Here is a 19,098-nt window from a genome sequence, read left to right on the forward strand (position 1 = left end):
CCTGTTAAGTGAATTAATCTCCTTTAAACATCCTTATAAACCAAAGGAAACCAAGATACAACAGCTACAATAGGTGCAGATTAGCATTTTTAAAAAGTAATTTAAAGAACAAAAAATGTCTACATATATACTAGTTTTTTCTTTTTAATAAATTTATAGATATTTCTAAAATTCTATTTTGACTTTAGCATTATGGGGTACAGAGTGTAGATTAATGAGAAAAAAAATAAATTTCAACTACTTTAGAATCAGGCTGCAGCATAACAAGGTTGACAAAAGTGAAGGGGGTCTGAATATTTTTTGAATGCACTGTGTATTTTATTCTCCTCAATTACCAACTGTATGGAAAAAGATATTCTGTGCAACTTTTGTCCCCACTTCAGATATATGATTTTGTATTATACACCATTTCTTTGCTAGTGAAACCCAAGTAACTTACCTGTAAAGACTCTTCTTCTTTAATCAGTTCTTTATGTGGGAACAAATCCTTAGCTTGAATGTATTCTAGACTGGGGGGGCCTTCTTCACCCTAAAAAACAAACAGAAAAACAAATGCTTAGAGATGCACATGGATCATTACCTGTCAAAATATAGCAAACATTTACTTATTTCTTTATGAATTCCATCTTTTTACTCAAGGTGTCACACAGTACTGTCTCACGGAATTTTTGATTCATATAAGATACCTTGTATTTAGATATAGTGATTGAGCAATACAAGTAGTCCTTGATTTACAACAGTTCACTTAGTGACTGTTCAAAGTTACAAAGGCACTGAAAAAAGTGACTTATGACCACTTTTCACACTTACAACTCCTGCAGCAACCCCATGGCCATATGGTCTTGGCAATTGACTCCTATTTATGATGGTTGCAGCGTCTCAGGGTCATGTGATCACCTTTTATGATCTCTTGACAAGCAAAGTCAACAGGGAAGCCAGATTCATTTAACAACTGTGTTATTAATAGCTGCTGTGATTCACATAACAACTGTTGCAAGAAAGGTCATAAAATGGGGCAAATTCACTTAACAAATATTTCACTTAACAACAGAAATGTTACGCTCTGTTGTGGTCATAAGTCAAGGACTACCTGTAGTTTCCCAGTGAACTTACATGAATGAGGGTAGATATTAATCAGAATACTTTATTTTGTGTCCATTCTCCTAACCACTATATCCCCACTTTTGTCATATGGACAACCCACATATAGTGTTGATAAGATGTCTTGTATATATATATATATACATTCTCCAAGCACCTAATATCCATATCTGTCTATCTAGACCCGTTCCACTCCAGCTTCCGGCCCGGTCATAGTACGGAGACAGCTTTGGTCGCGTTGGTGGATGACCTCTGGAGGGCCAGGGATAGGGGTTGTTCCTCTGCCCTGGTCCTATTAGATCTCTCAGCGGCTTTTGATACCATCGACCATGGTATCTTGCTGCACCGGTTAGAGTTTGGGAGTGGGAGGCACCGTTTATCGGTGGTTCTCCTCCTATCTCTCTGACCGGTCGCAGACGTTGTTGACAGGGGGGCAGAGATCGACCGCGAGGCGCCTTACTTGTGGGGTGCCTCAGGGGTCAATTCTCTCGCCTCTCCTGTTCAACATCTATATGAAGCCACTGGGCGAGGTCATCAGTGGCTTTGGGGTGAGTTACCATCTGTACGCTGATGACACGCAGCTGTACTTTTCCACCCCGGGCCACCCCAACGAAGCTGTTGAAGTGCTGTCCCGGTGCCTGGAAGCCGTACGGGTCTGGATGGGGAGAAACAGACTCAAGCTCAATCCCTCCAAGACGGAGTGGCTGTGGATGCCGGCACCCCGGTACAGTCAACTGCAACCGCAGCTGACTGTTGGGGGCGAGTTATTGGCCCCAATGGAAAGGGTGCGCAACTTGGGTGTCCTCCTGGATGGACGGCTGTCGTTTGAAGACCATCTGGCGGCCGTCTCCAGGAGGGCCTTTTACCAAGTATGCTTGGTCCGCCAGTTGCGCCCCTTCCTTGACCGGGATGCCTTATGCACGGTCACTCACACTCTTGTCATTTCTCGTTTGGATTATTGCAATGCTCTCTACATGGGGCTGCCCTTGAAGTGCACCCGGAGGCTTCAGCTAGTTCAGAATGCAGCTGCGCGGGTAATAGAGGGAGCCATACGTTGCTCCCATGTAACACCACTCCTGCACAGCCTGCACTGGCTTCCTGTGGTCTTTCGGGTGCGCTTTAAGATTTTGGTTACCACCTTTAAAGCGCTCCATGGCTTAGGACCCGGGTACTTATGGGAACGCCTGTTGTTACCTTATGCCTCCCACCGACCCGTACGCTCACACAAAGAGGGTCTACTCAGGGTGCTGTCCGCCAAACAATGTCGGCTGGCGGCCCCCAGGGGTAGGGCCTTCTCTGTTGGAGCTCCTACTCTTTGGAACGAACTTCCCCCTGGTTTACGCCAATTGCCTGATCTTCGGACCTTTTGCCGTGAGCTGAAAACACATTTATTTATTCAAGCGGGACTGGCTTAAAAGTTTTATTAAATTTTATTGGGGCTATGTATAAATTTTAGGGTTTTAAAATTGACTGTTTTAAATTTCGACCATTTATATAATTATGCTTGGTTTTAAGTTTTTTGTTTTAATGTGTATATTGTATGGTTTTATTACTTGGCTGTACACCGCCCTGAGTCCTTCGGGAGAAGGGCGGTATAAAAATCTAAATAAAACTAAACTAAAACTAAAACTAAATATAATTTAATACTTTTACTAAACTTAATATAGATGTACAATAAACCAGTTTGGGATTAAAGGCAAACTAATATAACCATTCCTAATCAACTAGCAATTCCAACAGTGTCTCTTTAGCTCCTTCTTATAATTAATAGGCCAGCGCTAGCTTCACAAGCATTTATAATGTACAAAAATGACATAGCGTAGTAATAGTAGCAGCAGCCACAACAGCATTAACAACAATTTGGAAAAACGGAGCTAAATTTCGTTAGCTTACAGTGGAACTATTTCTGTATTTCTATTTTACAATTGAAACTTTTGGCCTAACCTCTACTTGAGGATGGGATCTTCCGATATTCCCCTACAAACTTAGGTTTCTGACCTAATCGAAGTCCACTATAGTCTTCCAGTTGATATTCTATTTTTTAAAAAAAATATTTTTATTATAATTTCAACAACCATACTTTTATTAACACATTTAAACGATGCCAATCCAAGGATCTTTCAGAACTAGATTTATCACAAGCAAGTTATTTTAATAATTATAATTATAAGCGGACCCCTCTGGGATTATATTCAAAATGATCACCTAATCCATGTTCCTGTTTCCCATAATAATAAATAAAATACCTCTGAAAAATCCACAATAGGTCCTGAAAGTGAATATTATCAGTATTGTTAACAACAAATCACACCATCTCTGATAAGGCTATAGAAGAGAGGTTGGTGAGACTAAATGGTTATTAAAGTGAGCTAGATTTGTTCTATGGATAGTTCCTGTCACTTTTTCTAGTCTAGCAGAAATTTATTATCTTGATTTGCATAAAGTAGGGATTTTTAAAATTCTAAACAATAATGTTTCCTTAACATTGCTCTTATTTACCCAGGAAAGCCCCTCAGGCAGTTTCTTAGGTGAGATTGCATTCTTCTATTTCAAATCAAATTTTTTCAGTGTATGGAAGAAGCTCTTAAGTAAATAAGCTATAGGAGCTTTGCATGATTGGAAAATATTTCAAATTCTCAGAACTAGCCCCAGGATTAGCCTGCATATTTTTACATGATCATGATGGATACAGATTTCTCTGTTGTTAAAACTGTTTGGGAAAAAAAGTAAACTATTCAAGGATAAATATTCACCTCTAAAAAGAATACCTAAGAAATCAAGGCATTACACATATTTGCAAATCATATTATCTGGCTCTAAATTCTATGGATTTTCTTATAATGCCTGGTATTTCTTCTTAGAAAATACTAAGAGGAAAATGGATTTAATCCTGGATTTTGTTGATAGGACCAGCACTGAACTTTAAGTGCATATGCACTACATTGAAGAGGCCCAGTTTCGGGATGGGGAGGGGGAGGGGAAGCAGGACAAGGAAAAATGTCTGCCTAAAAATATTGGGGCTGATGGATTATTACTCTGACCTGGTATAAAATAGTTTTGTATGAGAATTTTCATCCTGATATATGTTTCTGATGTAGATCATGCTGATATAGGTGGTCCAGTAACCTGAAAAGTTCCTATTTCATGTATGTAACAGGAACAATATTTCATTTTTCTTCACCAGATATAAGATTTTCATTGCCAGATATAAGCCATTATTATCGCTAAGAGCAGCATTAAACCAGCTTTATTAAAATAACGTTAAGTGCACCGATTAAAAAATGGTAAAGCTTTTGTGGAGTTAGCATAAAATGTTAGCTCATTATAGATACAAACATTTCCATTTGAAACTGGAGACACTATTTTCTGAAGTTGATAACTGAATTTATTTATATTTATCTATCATATCTAATAACTACCCATCTCCCGCACATAGGGACTCTGGACAGTGTACAATAAAATATTAAAAGCATAAAAAACAGTATATAAAAGTTAAAAGAAGGAAGAATGTTAAAATTAATGAAACAGCCCTACAGTTATGTGCTTCTCTGTGCACCCCAAGAAAGCATGTGTTTTTATGCCTTTCTTGAAGGCCAGGGGAGTAAAATTAATTAGTAATATAGAGTTGCTTACTGCTAATCCAGTAATCACTTCTGCCCTCAGATATTAATAAATTATCAGTTCATCTAAATATTTTTTTTAAAAAAACCTCTTGAAAATCAGACAACCCTTCCCTTGAAATTCAACACTAAATGTACATCAATCATTCTAAATATTTCACAAAGGGTTTTTTTTTTTGCTCACATTAATATTTCACAATATCAATACATTCACATTTTATTAAAAAATATTAGCCATTTGAAACTGAGGAAAAAAGGTCAGATGACTGAATAAAATAAAAATCAGGGAGAAAGTTGCTTTTAGTAATATCGAGTTAAAATTTAAGAGGGTGATATATATTAAACAACTGTTATTTCTAGTCAAAAGTTATTTCTCCTACAAATTACTATCCGATATATCTTGCATACTGCTTGTGCAAACATAAGATACGCAGTATGTCAGTAGCAATGAATGAGATTCAAGCTGATAGCACCTAACTCATGATAGGAATACTCTTAGCATAATGGAGTTGTGTGTGTGTTGTGTATTAGAGCTCAACATCTTGATTGATCATAATTTTAAAATACAAATGGATGGACGCAAAGGCCAAGTACTTCATTCTTATCATTCCCAATGACATTTTACTATTAGGAGACAAGCAGACAGACAGATATGCTCAGAAACATCCCATCATATAGAACTATAAAACTATTCTTAATCTACAACTATGTGTGTTCACACACACTTTATCATAAGGGTCCTAGAACTATAAACATTGTAGGCTGTGCCAAAGCTACTACACAGACACAGGCACACACCCCTTCATAGATACCTAATGTCACTTTTCTCTCATCTAAATATGTACTCAATATTTTTTCCCATAAATAGCACAGGTTTTCATATTTTAATTAAATTAAACCTCAGAGCCCTATGAAATGGTTCATATTTCTCCATTATATTTCTCAATCCTGCTACTTACAGTAAATAAAACTAAACTGGCCTCCCATTTAGGCACTGACCAGATCCAGGCCTATAAAGCCTGAGACCACCACCTCCAGGGAAATCTCAGGGGTCAGATCAGTCTTTTGCATCTATTCCCTTTTATTAACCTGCATATATAGCACTCTTATTAATTATCGTGCCAATTGGATAAAGTGAATCATACAATTTCTGTCACGCTTTTAACGTTTGTGTCTGCTCTATCACTGAACAAATGTTTCCCTACAGTTGTCCATTTAAACCTCTTCTCAGACATACTAGCAACAGACAGGTTCTGTGTATCTTGGGCACCAACACAATATCATCAAAGCTAGAATCTGGACAACTGTTCACCTATATGACATTGTAAACAACCAACTAACCTTGAGAACCCTTATGCCTCCCAGCAAACATTCCCAAGACTTTTCCAACAAATTCATGTTTTCAGATAAGTTTTATTCTTATTATGTTTCTTCCTCAAGTTTTTTTCTCATCGGGTTCATGTCAGAATCCTAGCAGGATGTACTCAGGAGGCCAGAGGTTAGTAGAGCACCATGCTGAGTAACTGTACTGAGAAATGCTGCCAAATGCTGCCCACCTTATGAGGCCAGTTTCAATTGATATGAAGTGGGTATGAAGTATTAAGCACCATACTTTCCATCTTCCCTTATATCACAAAAGGATTTAATACATGCTGGCAAGCACAGTGGGGAATTCTAATAGGAAGACCCAAGTCTCAGTAAACCTAAGCCATCTCTTTGGCAGCTACGTGGCTGTGATTCAGTGAAGCACAAAGCAGCCAGAAAGTGGGAATCACAGGTTCTGTAGGTGAATGTGAACCTGCTCTCAGCAGGCCAACATCAATATACTGGAATACACTGATGCCCTACATTATGAAAACCAAACTTCTCCTTTTACATTTTGCTCTGACAGTTTTCTTCAGTGAGGTCACTGGAATAAATTTGGCATCCCCAACTGGAACCTCTAAGGTTCAGGTAAAAACGAGGTACGTATTATTCAAAAACAGAACTAGGATATGAACAAGAAGCACGTAAAATTAAGATAAGGAAGAAGAATGGGGAAGGAGAGCCACTCCCCAAGCATTAGGGAGAGCCGTAAAAAGGGCCAGATGTCTCCAGGCAGACAGTACATTTTCTTCCTGGCTCCACCGCTCCACCCCCACCCCAAAATATCAACTGCAGAGAGAAATGCAGACGGAGAAGCACCCTTGCATGCAGTCAGTGGAGAGAAGAAAAGGGTGGGAAACAGGGAACCTACTTACAAAGCAGTTCAGCATGGAACAGGAGACACGGCCCGGCATAGTCATGGTCATTTCCAAAGCAGCTTGTTGTGCCTGGGGCATGCGAGTGGCATTGCTTCCCCCTGCCCCCTTTGGCATAAATGGCTCAGGCAGACTGACTGTGAGAAAAGCAACCTCCTAAGCACGGCTAGAGCATCTCTGTCGCCAGAGACGGGAGCAGGTGCGCTGGCTGCTTCAGCAGCTGCCGACAATGGAGGGGAGGGAAAGGCGGGAGAAGGAGGAGGAAGAGAGACTCCACCTCCCTCTGATGAAACCAAGATGAAGCTCTGCCATGCTAGGGGTTCCCTGACAGCAAACACAGAAAATGGAGTCATCACTTCAGCCTACGGAGGAGAATTCATGGCTCTGCAATTCTCATTGTCCTCTATCGTGGGGCTACAGCACAAGACTGTTTGGTATGCAGCTTAGCAGCCAGGCAGCATGTGCAGGAATGTCTGGGAACAATAGCAGCCGCCGCCTAGCTCAGTATATTACAGTAAGAGAAAGAAGCAGTAAGAATTCAGCTTGGTGCTTGTATTCCCACAGTAAGGACGGGAATCCTGCTGGCAGAGCTCTGCCAAAGGGACAGAGGATCTGCCAGCTCTGCTGCATAGCTAGCTAGGCCTGCAATCTCCTCTGGCTATGTGCCAAAGAATATACAGCTGACATCTCAGAAACATCCCCAGTTCACAGAAAACCTGACACAATCAGGCAACAACTGTGTACACAAATTGTACATTTTCATTTTCACTTTGACCTACAGCTAAAGCTTTTCTGGGACAGACATTAAATAGACCAAATTAATTTTAAAATATTATAATACCTAAGTTTTACTCTAAACTGGCTTTCAAAAGCTATACCTGTGGTAGGTATAGGGGAAGGGATTTCTTTGGGTTTGTTACAAACTCAGAGGCAAACCTACAGAATCACAAAGGGATTACAAAGGTGATCTAAATCAATCCCCTCATAATACAAAAAATCCATCCTTGTACCACACTTGAGAGGTGGTCTGTCTGAAAATTCTAATTAAACAAAAAACACAGGAAGAAGTCCATCACCTTTGAAGACCCAAGAGAAACTGCCAGTTTCTACAAACATACATAGCAGTGGTGGGTTGCTCCCGGTTCTCTCCGGTTCTTGCGAACAGGTAGTAAAAGCGGTGGGAGGCTCCGCCCACCCGCCCTGATGTCATATTTAAAGATCTGCGCATGCACAGAAGCGCAAGCGTGCACATTCCCATTGTGAACTGGTAGTAAAGGTAAGTAGAACCCATCCCGATACATATCCATCACATTATTCCTTTTCAAGGTAAGCAACATTGTGCAGAGCATAGAAAAGGAGGAAGAAATAACAAGCCAAATAATTTAAAGATAAATTTACAATTTTTCTATGCCTCCATCCTTGAGAACTCCAAATAGTTTACAGATGTTAAAATAACAATTAAAGCAAAAATACAGTTTACTTTTCAACAAAAGATCAGGCAGTAAAAAACACAAAGATACACACACAAATGCACACACATTGACATACATAATATATATTTACATGTTTATATGACCCTGTAAATCTACCATTGGTCCCCAAAAGCCTTCTGGAAAAGTCAAGTTTTCAAAAGTTAATATTTAAATTTGCATGAATCTCATTAGCTGTAGTTCTATATACATTTCATATCTTTCCTTTGTATGGTCATTCACTTTTGTATTCAATCCAGTGGTGGGTTTCTACCAGTTCGCCCTGGTCCAGGCAAACCGGTAGAGGCAGCGGCAGGAGGCTCCACCCACCTGCCCAGACGGCATCACAGATGCTTTGCATATGCAGAAGGTTCTGTGCACATGTGGACTCCCAGCTCCGAACTGGGAGCGAAGGTAAGTGGAACCCACTACTGATTCAATCCTTATTCTTTCAGTACTCATTCATTCTTTTCTTTTCTTCCTTATCACATACACTTAAATTTCTCAATGCATACAACTTACTTTTTGTTTTTCTTAACATTCAATATGAGCTACCATATAACAAAGTAGTAGGAAGAATATCCTTACACACAGCCATTTTCATTTATTTAGGCATTTATTCCTTGCAAGAGAACACAATTTACTCACTACTTTTCAATCATAGTTTGCATATCTTAAAATTCTTTATCCATTTTTCCTGTCTTATAAACATTTTACCAAAACACTCAAATTCATTCATTTGCTTTAGATTTTCATCATTTATATATAATTTGCAATTGTTCATTCTATCTCCTGTAGGTACTTTGTTTTTTGATCAATTAATTTTTAGATCCATCTCCCTTGAGCTACCAAACCATTTAACTTTCACTGTAAATCATTCAGGTGTTCCAACAGCAACTGTTTCAACTACATATAAAAATACTCATGCATCCTCAACTATAACACTACTAAGATCACTATGAACATTTCTTATTTTTTTATCCATAAATATACTAAACAATTAGGAGAACCATTTGGCTTAAAAATAAACCTGAAAAAGAACCAGGTTATGTTTAATAAATTCATCAATGAAAGAAAAAAATTATATCTGGAGAAGAACTAGACGTTGTAGACCACTACATATACCTTGGCCAACAAATCTAAATGGAAGGTGATACAATAAAGGAAATTGAACAACGTGTTAAGTGTGATTAGCAGGCATTCGGCAAGCTAACCATAATTTTCAAGAACAACCTCCCCCTATGTCTGAAGAGAAAAGTTTTCGATCAGTGTATGCTACCTACTCTAACATATCCTGGTGAAACATAGACACTAACTTCACAATTAATACAAAAGCTACGAGTGGTGCAAAAAGCCATGGAAAGGTACATGCTCAGCATTACAAGACAAGATAGAAAGACCTGTACTTGGATTAGAGAACAAAATGATAAAAAGTATCCATGAAACAGACCTAAAGGAGATGGATTGACAATATCAACGTATTATAGGTCCAATTGGCAAAAGAAAGCTCAAGAACATATTGGTTGGAAACATGCGGAAGAGGCCTTCATCCTGCAGCGGATAGACTATGGCTAAAATGATGATGATGATTGATGTGGTTGATGATGATGACACTAAACAATCAAGAGAATACCATATATCTTTGTCTTATGCCTTACTCTTGGAACCATGTTCCACTTATACTCCTGCATATTTGATTTCCATGATATACTGATGTTTTTGCATTCAGCAATCAAACCTCAATTTTTTGTTGACAATAGGGGAGTCAGTTGCCATTCCATTTAAAAAGAAAACAAACCTTCCCATAGCTTTGGGATTTCCTGAATGAATAGTCTTCCATTCAAATATTAACCAGCTTTGACTCTTTTGAGATCAAGCAAGATATTTAGATGCTGTCATGCTCTATGACATTCTTACTTTTAAGGTTCTTCAAAAAAAATTTGAAGCTGTATTAATTGTTTAGTCAAACCAGTTTCTTATACCCTTGAATGCCACTTATCCAAAGAAAAATGTACTTTTCTTTTTCTTTACTTGTAATAACAAATTTAGAAGTGAAGAAGAGGAAGCAATTTCATATGCTGCATCAATTCATAGAACTTTAGAAAAACAATCCATAAATATACTAAACAATTAGGAGAACCATTTGGCTTAAAAATAAACCTGAAAAAGAACCAGGTTATGTTTAATAAATTCATCAATGAAAGAAAAAAATTATATCTGGAGAAGAACTAGACGTTGTAGACCACTACATATACCTTGGCCAACAAATCTAAATGGAAGGTGATACAATAAAGGAAATTGAACAACGTGTTAAGTGTGATTAGCAGGCATTCGGCAAGCTAACCATAATTTTCAAGAACAACCTCCCCCTATGTCTGAAGAGAAAAGTTTTCGATCAGTGTATGCTACCTACTCTAACATATCCTGGTGAAACATAGACACTAACTTCACAATTAATACAAAAGCTACGAGTGGTGCAAAAAGCCATGGAAAGGTACATGCTCAGCATTACAAGACAAGATAGAAAGACCTGTACTTGGATTAGAGAACAAAATGATAAAAAGTATCCATGAAACAGACCTAAAGGAGATGGATTGACAATATCAACGTATTATAGGTCCAATTGGCAAAAGAAAGCTCAAGAACATATTGGTTGGAAACATGCGGAAGAGGCCTTCATCCTGCAGCGGATAGACTATGGCTAAAATGATGATGATGATTGATGTGGTTGATGATGATGACACTAAACAATCAAGAGAATACCATATATCTTTGTCTTATGCCTTACTCTTGGAACCATGTTCCACTTATACTCCTGCATATTTGATTTCCATGATATACTGATGTTTTTGCATTCAGCAATCAAACCTCAATTTTTTGTTGACAATAGGGGAGTCAGTTGCCATTCCATTTAAAAAGAAAACAAACCTTCCCATAGCTTTGGGATTTCCTGAATGAATAGTCTTCCATTCAAATATTAACCAGCTTTGACTCTTTTGAGATCAAGCAAGATATTTAGATGCTGTCATGCTCTATGACATTCTTACTTTTAAGGTTCTTCAAAAAAAATTTGAAGCTGTATTAATTGTTTAGTCAAACCAGTTTCTTATACCCTTGAATGCCACTTATCCAAAGAAAAATGTACTTTTCTTTTTCTTTACTTGTAATAACAAATTTAGAAGTGAAGAAGAGGAAGCAATTTCATATGCTGCATCAATTCATAGAACTTTAGAAAAACAAGCAATAAATAGAATTTGAGAGCCAGTTTGACATATCAATTAAAGGTAAAGCGCTAGATACTGTGAGGCTGTGAATCCTACCTTCAATGATTGCCAGTCACCCTCTCTCAGCCCTAGGAAAAAGTCAGTAGCAAACAATTTCCAAAAATGCTGTCAAGAATGTACTAATAGTACTAATGTACTATGTGGTCTTCTCTGGAAAAATGCCAGAAATCAAGTCTGACTCAAAGGTGCACATAAACACAAAGGATTTGCTATCATATGATCTTTCATATTTCAAAATATTTGTTGGAAAGAAATAATTTAACACTTCCACTAAAATGGAACATGCAGCAATTGCAATACACATAGTCCTCGACTTATGACAACAATTGAGCCCAACCTTGCTTTTGCTAAGCAAGACAGTTGTTGAGTGAGTTTATAAGATCTTTCTTGCCACAATTGTTAAGTGAATCACTGCAGTTGTTAAGTGAAGTGAAACTGGCTTCCCCATTGACTTTGTCAGAAGGTCACAAAAGGTGATCATGTGATCCTGGGACACTTCAACCATCATAAATATGAGCCAGTTGCCAAGTGTCCAAATTTTGATCATGTGATCCTGGGACACTTCAACCATCATAAATATGAGCCAGTTGCCAAGTGTCCAAATTTTGATCATGTGATCCTGGGACACTTCAACCATCATAAATATGAGCCAGTTGCCAAGTGTCCAAATTTTGATCATGTGATCCTGGGACACTTCAACCATCATAAATATGAGCCAGTTGCCAAGTGTCCAAATTTTGATCATGTGATCCTGGGACACTTCAACCATCATAAATATGAGCCAGTTGCCAAGTGTCCAAATTTTGATCATGTGATCCTGGGACACTTCAACCATCATAAATATGAGCCAGTTGCCAAGTGTCCAAATTTTGATCATGTGATCCTGGGACACTTCAACCATCATAAATATGAGCCAGTTGCCAAGTGTCCAAATTTTGATCATGTGATCCTGGGACACTTCAACCATCATAAATATGAGCCAGTTGCCAAGTGTCCAAATTTTGATCATGTGATCCTGGGACACTTCAACCATCATAAATATGAGCCAGTTGCCAAGTGTCCAAATTTTGATCATGTGATCCTGGGACACTTCAACCATCATAAATATGAGCCAGTTGCCAAGTGTCCAAATTTTGATCATGTGATCCTGGGACACTTCAACCATCATAAATATGAGCCAGTTGCCAAGTGTCCAAATTTTGATCATGTGATCCTGGGACACTTCAACCATCATAAATATGAGCCAGTTGCCAAGTGTCCAAATTTTGATCATGTGATCCTGGGACACTTCAACCATCATAAATATGAGCCAGTTGCCAAGTGTCCAAATTTTGATCATGTGATCCTGGGACACTTCAACCATCATAAATATGAGCCAGTTGCCAAGTGTCCAAATTTTGATCATGTGATCCTGGGACACTTCAACCATCATAAATATGAGCCAGTTGCCAAGTGTCCAAATTTTGATCATGTGATCCTGGGACACTTCAACCATCATAAATATGAGCCAGTTGCCAAGTGTCCAAATTTTGATCATGTGATCCTGGGACACTTCAACCATCATAAATATGAGCCAGTTGCCAAGTGTCCAAATTTTGATCATGTGATCCTGGGACACTTCAACCATCATAAATATGAGCCAGTTGCCAAGTGTCCAAATTTTGATCATGTGATCCTGGGACACTTCAACCATCATAAATATGAGCCAGTTGCCAAGTGTCCAAATTTTGATCATGTGATCCTGGGACACTTCAACCATCATAAATATGAGCCAGTTGCCAAGTGTCCAAATTTTGATCATGTGATCCTGGGACACTTCAACCATCATAAATATGAGCCAGTTGCCAAGTGTCCAAATTTTGATCATGTGACCAAAGGGATGCTGCATCAATTCATAGAACTTTAGAAAACAAGCAATAAATAGAATTTGAGAGCCAGTTTGACATATCAATTAAAGGTAAAGCGCTAGATACTGTGAGGCTGTGAATCCTACCTTCAATGATTGCCAGTCACCCTCTCAGCCCTAGGAAAAGTCAGTAGCAAACAATTTCCAAAATGCTGTCAAGAATGTACTAATAGTACAAAAGCTACGAGTGGTGCAAAGAGCCATGGAAAGGTACATGCTCAGCATTACAAGACAAGATAGAAAGACCTGTACTTGGATTAGAGAACAAAATGATAAAAAGTATCCATGAAACAGACCTAAAGGAGATGGATAGACAACATCAACAAGTATTATAGGTCCAATTGGCAAAAGAAAGCTCAAGAACATACTGGTTGGAAACATGCGGAAGAGGCCTTCATCCTGCAGCGGATAGACTATGGCTAAAATGATGATGATGATTGATGTGGTTGATGATGATGATTGATGTGGTTGATGATGATGATGATGATTGATGTGGTTGATGATGATGATGATGATGATGATGATGATGATGATGATGATGATGATGATGATGATGATGATTGATGTGGTTGATGATGATGATTGATGTGGTTGATGATGATGATTGATGTGGTTGATGATGATGATGATGATGATGATGATGATGATGATGATGATTGATGTGGTTGATGATGATGACACTAAACAATCAAGAGAATACCATATATCTTTGTCTTATGCCTTACTCTTGGAACCATGTTCCACTTATACTCCTGCATATTTGATTTCCATGATATACTGATGTTTTTGCATTCAGCAATCAAACCTCAATTTTTTGTTGACAACAATAGGGGAGTCAGTTGCCATTCCATTTAAAAAGAAAACAAACCTTCCCATAGCTTTGGGATTTCCTGAATGAATAGTCTTCCATTCAAATATTAACCAGCTTTGACTCTTTTGAGATCAAGCAAGATATTTAGATGCTGTCATGCTCTATGACATTCTTACTTTTAAGGTTCTTCAAAAAAAATTTGAAGCTGTATTAATTGTTTAGTCAAACCAGTTTCTTATACCCTTGAATGCCACTTATCCAAAGAAAAATGTACTTTTCTTTTTCTTTACTTGTAATAACAAATTTAGAAGTGAAGAAGAGGAAGCACTTTCATATGCTGCATCAATTCATAAAACTTTAGAAAAACAAGCAATAAATAGAATTTGAGAGCCAGTTTAACATATCAATTAAAGGTAAAGCGCTAGAAACTGTGAGGCTGTGAATCCTACCTTCAATGATTGCCAGTCACCCTTTCTCAGCCCTAGGAAAAAATCAGTAGCAAACAATTTCCAAAAATGCTGTCAAGAATGTACTAATAGTACTAATGTACTTATGTGGTCTTCTCCGGAAAAATGCCAGAAATCAAGTCTGACTCAAAGGTGCACATAAACACAAAGGATTTGCTATCATATGATCTTTCATATTTCAAAATATTTGTTGGAAAGAAATAATTTAACACTTCCACTAAAATGGAACATGCAGCGATTGCAATACACATAGTCCTCGACTTATGACAATTGAGCCCAACGTTGCTTTTGCTAAGCAAGACAGTTGTTGAGTGAGTTTATAAGATCTTTCTTGCCACAATTGTTAAGTGAATCACTGCAGTTGTTAAGTGAAGTGAAACTGGCTTCCCCATTGACTTTGTCAGAAGGTCACAAAAGGTGATCATGTGATCCTGGGACACTTCAACCATCATAAATATGAGCCAGTTGCCAAGTGTCCAAATTTTGATCATGTGATCCTGGGACACTTCAACCATCATAAATATGAGCCAGTTGCCAAGTGTCCAAATTTTGATCATGTGATCCTGGGACACTTCAACCATCATAAATATGAGCCAGTTGCCAAGTGTCCAAATTTTGATCATGTGATCCTGGGACACTTCAACCATCATAAATATGAGCCAGTTGCCAAGTGTCCAAATTTTGATCATGTGACCAAAGGGATGCTGCAACGATCATAAGTGTGAAAACCAGTCATAAGTTATGTTTGTAGTGCCACTGTAACACTGAACGCGTACTAAACAAATTGTAAATTTCCAAGACAATTTAGCAAAGTTGCAGTTTTGATCTGATGTAAGGTGGAACAAAAGAGGACGACAACAAGATGGATGGACTCAGTTATGATGACAATGAGTGCACATTGGGAGACTTGAAAGAGCAGGTTAGGACAAATCATTTTGATTTATGGTTGCGGTTGCTAAGAGTCTATCATGGTGTTCCTATAGATCAGTGATGGCGAACCTTTTCGGCACCGAGTGCCCAAACCGGAGCCCCAGAAACTCAAAGACCAGCTGACTAGTCTGCGTGCTGGCCACCTGGTCTTCTGGTTTCTGGCAAAGCTGGTCTTTGTGTGTGCCGGAGCCCCGGAAACTCGAAGACCAGATGGCCAGCATGCAAATGCACACCAGCCAGCTGGTCTTTGTGTGTGCCGGAGCCCCGAAACTCAAGACCAGATGGCCAGCATGCAATGCACACCAGCCAGCTGGTCTTTGTGTGTGCCGGAGCCCCGGAAACTCGAAGACCAGATGGCCAGCATGCAAATGCACACCAGCCAGCTGGTCTTTGGGTTTCCAGGGCTTCCGCACGTGTGAAGATCAGTTGGCCGGCGTGCATATGCATGCTGGAAACCAGAAGAGCAGCTGGCGATGGCACGTGTATCCACAGAGAGGGCTCTGCATGCCACCTGTGGCACGCATGCCATGGGTTTGCCATCACGGCTGTAGATCGTAGTTAATTTTTTAATGATTTGGTGACACAGATGTAAAATGAATTATATACAGTAATGCCATTCAAAACTCTTATTATTCCTCCAAAGTTTTCTGAAACTCAAGATCATCTGTCCTGTTTGTGGAATGGGATGCCTCGCCACAACTCACCTGTGCCAAGTTGCCTCTGCCAAGTTGCCACTGCCAAGTTGCCCCTGCCAAGTTGCCACTGCCAAGTTGCCACTGCCAAGTTGCTGCAAGACAACTCCACATGGCCAATTCACCATGAGGATACCCTGTGGCTCCCATGTAACACCGCTCCTGACCCAGCTATTTTGGGTAATTATCGTCCGGTCTCCAACCTTCGCTTTGTTGCAAGGTTGTAGAGAGTGCTGTGGCGTGGCAACTACCCCAATACCTGGATGAAGCTGTCTATCTAGACCCGTTCCAGTCCGGCTTCCGACCCGGATACAGCACAGAGACAGCTTTGGTCGCGTTGGTGGATGATCTCTGGAGGGCCAGGGACAGGGGTTACTCCTCTGCCCTGGTCCTATTAGACCTCTCAGTGGCTTTTGATACCATCGACCATGGTATCTTGCTGCGCCAGTTGGGGGGATTGGGAGTGGGAGGCACCGTGTATCGGTGGTTCTCCTCCTATCTCTCCGACCGGTCGCAGACAATGTTGACAGGGGGGCAGAGGTCAACTGCGAGGTGCCTCACTTGTGGGGTGCCACAGGGGTTGATCCTCTCGCCCCTTCTGTTCAACATCTATATGAAGCCGTTGGGTGAGATCATCAGTGGCTTTGGGGTGAGATACCAGCTGTACGCTGATGATACTCAGCTGTACTTTTCCACCCCAGGCCACCCCAACGAAGCTGTTGAAGTGCTGTCCCGGTGTTTGGAAGCCGTACGGGTCTGGATGGGGAGAAACAGGCTCAAGCTTAATCCCTCCAAGACGGAGTGGCTGTGGATGCCGGCACCCCGATACAGTCAGCTGCAGCCGCAGCTGACTGTTGGAGGCGAGTTATTGGCCCCAAAGGATATGGTGCGCAACTTAGGTGTTCTCCTGGATGAACGGCTGTCGTTTGAAGATCATTTGACAGCCGTCTCCAGGAGGGCCTTCCACCAGATTCGTCTGGTTCGGCAGTTGCGCCTTCCTTGATCGGGATGCCTTGTGCACAGTCACTCATGCGCTGCTACCTCTCGCTTGGATTATTGTAATGCTCTCACATGGGGCTCCTTGAGGTGCACCGGGAGGCTTCAGTTAGTCCAGAATGCAGCTGCGGGGGTGATAGAGGGAGCTTTGCGTAGCTCCCATGTAACACCGCTCCTGCGCAGACTGCACTGGCTACCTGTGGCCTTTCGGGTGCACTTTAAGGTTTTGGTCACTACCTTTAAAGCGCCCATGGCTTAGGGCCTGGGTACTTACGGGACCGCCTGCTGTTACCTCATGCCTCCCACCGACCAGACGCCTCACAGAGAGGGACTTCAGGTGCCGTCCGCCAAGCAATGTCGGCTGGCGGCCCCAGGGAAGATCCTTCTGTGGGGCTCCCACCTCTGGAACGAACTTCCCCGGGTTTACGCCAAATACCTGACCTTCGACCAGTTGCCAAGTGTCCAAATTTTGATCATGTGACCAAAGGGATGCTGCAACGATCATAAGTGTGAAAACCAGTCATAAGTTATGTTTGTAGTGCCACTGTAACACTGAACGCGTACTAAACAAATTGTAAATTGAGGACTACCTTCCAAGACAATTTAGCAAAGTTGCAGTTTTGATCTGATGTAAGGTGGAACAAAAGAGGACGACAACAAGATGGATGGACTCAGTTATGATGACAATGAGTGCACATTGGGAGACTTGAAAGAGCAGGTTAGGACAAATCATTTTGATTTATGGTTGCGGTTGCTAAGAGTCTATCATGGTGTTCCTATAGATCAGTGATGGCGAACCTTTTCGGCACCGAGTGCCCAAACCGGAGCCCCAGAAACTCAAAGACCAGCTGACTAGTCTGCGTGCTGGCCACCTGGTCTTCTGGTTTCTGGCAAAGCTGGTCTTTGTGTGTGCCGGAGCCCCGGAAACTCGAAGACCAGATGGCCAGCATGCAAATGCACACCAGCCAGCTGGTCTTTGGGTTTCCAGGGCTTCCGCACGTGTGAAGATCAGTTGGCCGGCGTGCATATGCATGCTGGAAACCAGAAGAGCAGCTGGCGATGGCACGTGTATCCACAGAGAGGGCTCTGCATGCCACCTGTGGCATGCATGCCATGGGTTTGCCATCACGGCTGTAGATCGTAGTTAATTTTTTAATGATTTGGTGACACAGATGTTAAGTGAATCACTGCAGTTGTTAAGTGAATCACTGCAGTTGTTAAGTGAATCACTGCAGTTGTTAAGTGAATCACTGCAGTTGTTAAGTGAATCACTGCAGTTGTTAAGTGAATCACTGCAGTTGTTAAGTGAATCACTGCAGTTGTTAAGTGAATCACTGCAGTTGTTAAGTGAATCACTGCAGTTGTTAAGTGAATCACTGCAGTTGTTAAGTGAATCACTGCAGTTGTTAAGTGAATCACTGCAGTTGTTAAGTGAATCACTGCAGTTGTTAAGTGAATCACTGCAGTTGTTAAGTGAATCACTGCAGTTGTTAAGTGAATCACTGCAGTTGTTAAGTGAATCACTGCAGTTGTTAAGTGAATCACTGCAGTTGTTAAGTGAATCACTGCAGTTGTTAAGTGA

General features: G+C 40.4%; 1 protein-coding gene across 6 annotated transcripts in view; it reads right to left on the reverse strand.

Moving 5' to 3' along the window:
- Window positions 1-19,098, reverse strand: part of MTMR4 (myotubularin related protein 4) — a 64,230-nt gene that overhangs the window by 25,548 nt on the left and 19,584 nt on the right. For all 6 annotated transcript variants that reach the window (XM_058164529.1, XM_058164533.1, XM_058164530.1 and 3 more), the window contains one exon: window positions 440-529. In XM_058164529.1, coding sequence (XP_058020512.1) covers window positions 440-529 — 90 coding nt within the window. The remainder of the gene's footprint in view (window positions 1-439; window positions 530-19,098) is intronic.

The sequence above is a fragment of the Ahaetulla prasina genome, chromosome 1, assembly GCF_028640845.1.
Source record: "Ahaetulla prasina isolate Xishuangbanna chromosome 1, ASM2864084v1, whole genome shotgun sequence".
Taxonomy (NCBI): domain Eukaryota; kingdom Metazoa; phylum Chordata; class Lepidosauria; order Squamata; family Colubridae; genus Ahaetulla; species Ahaetulla prasina.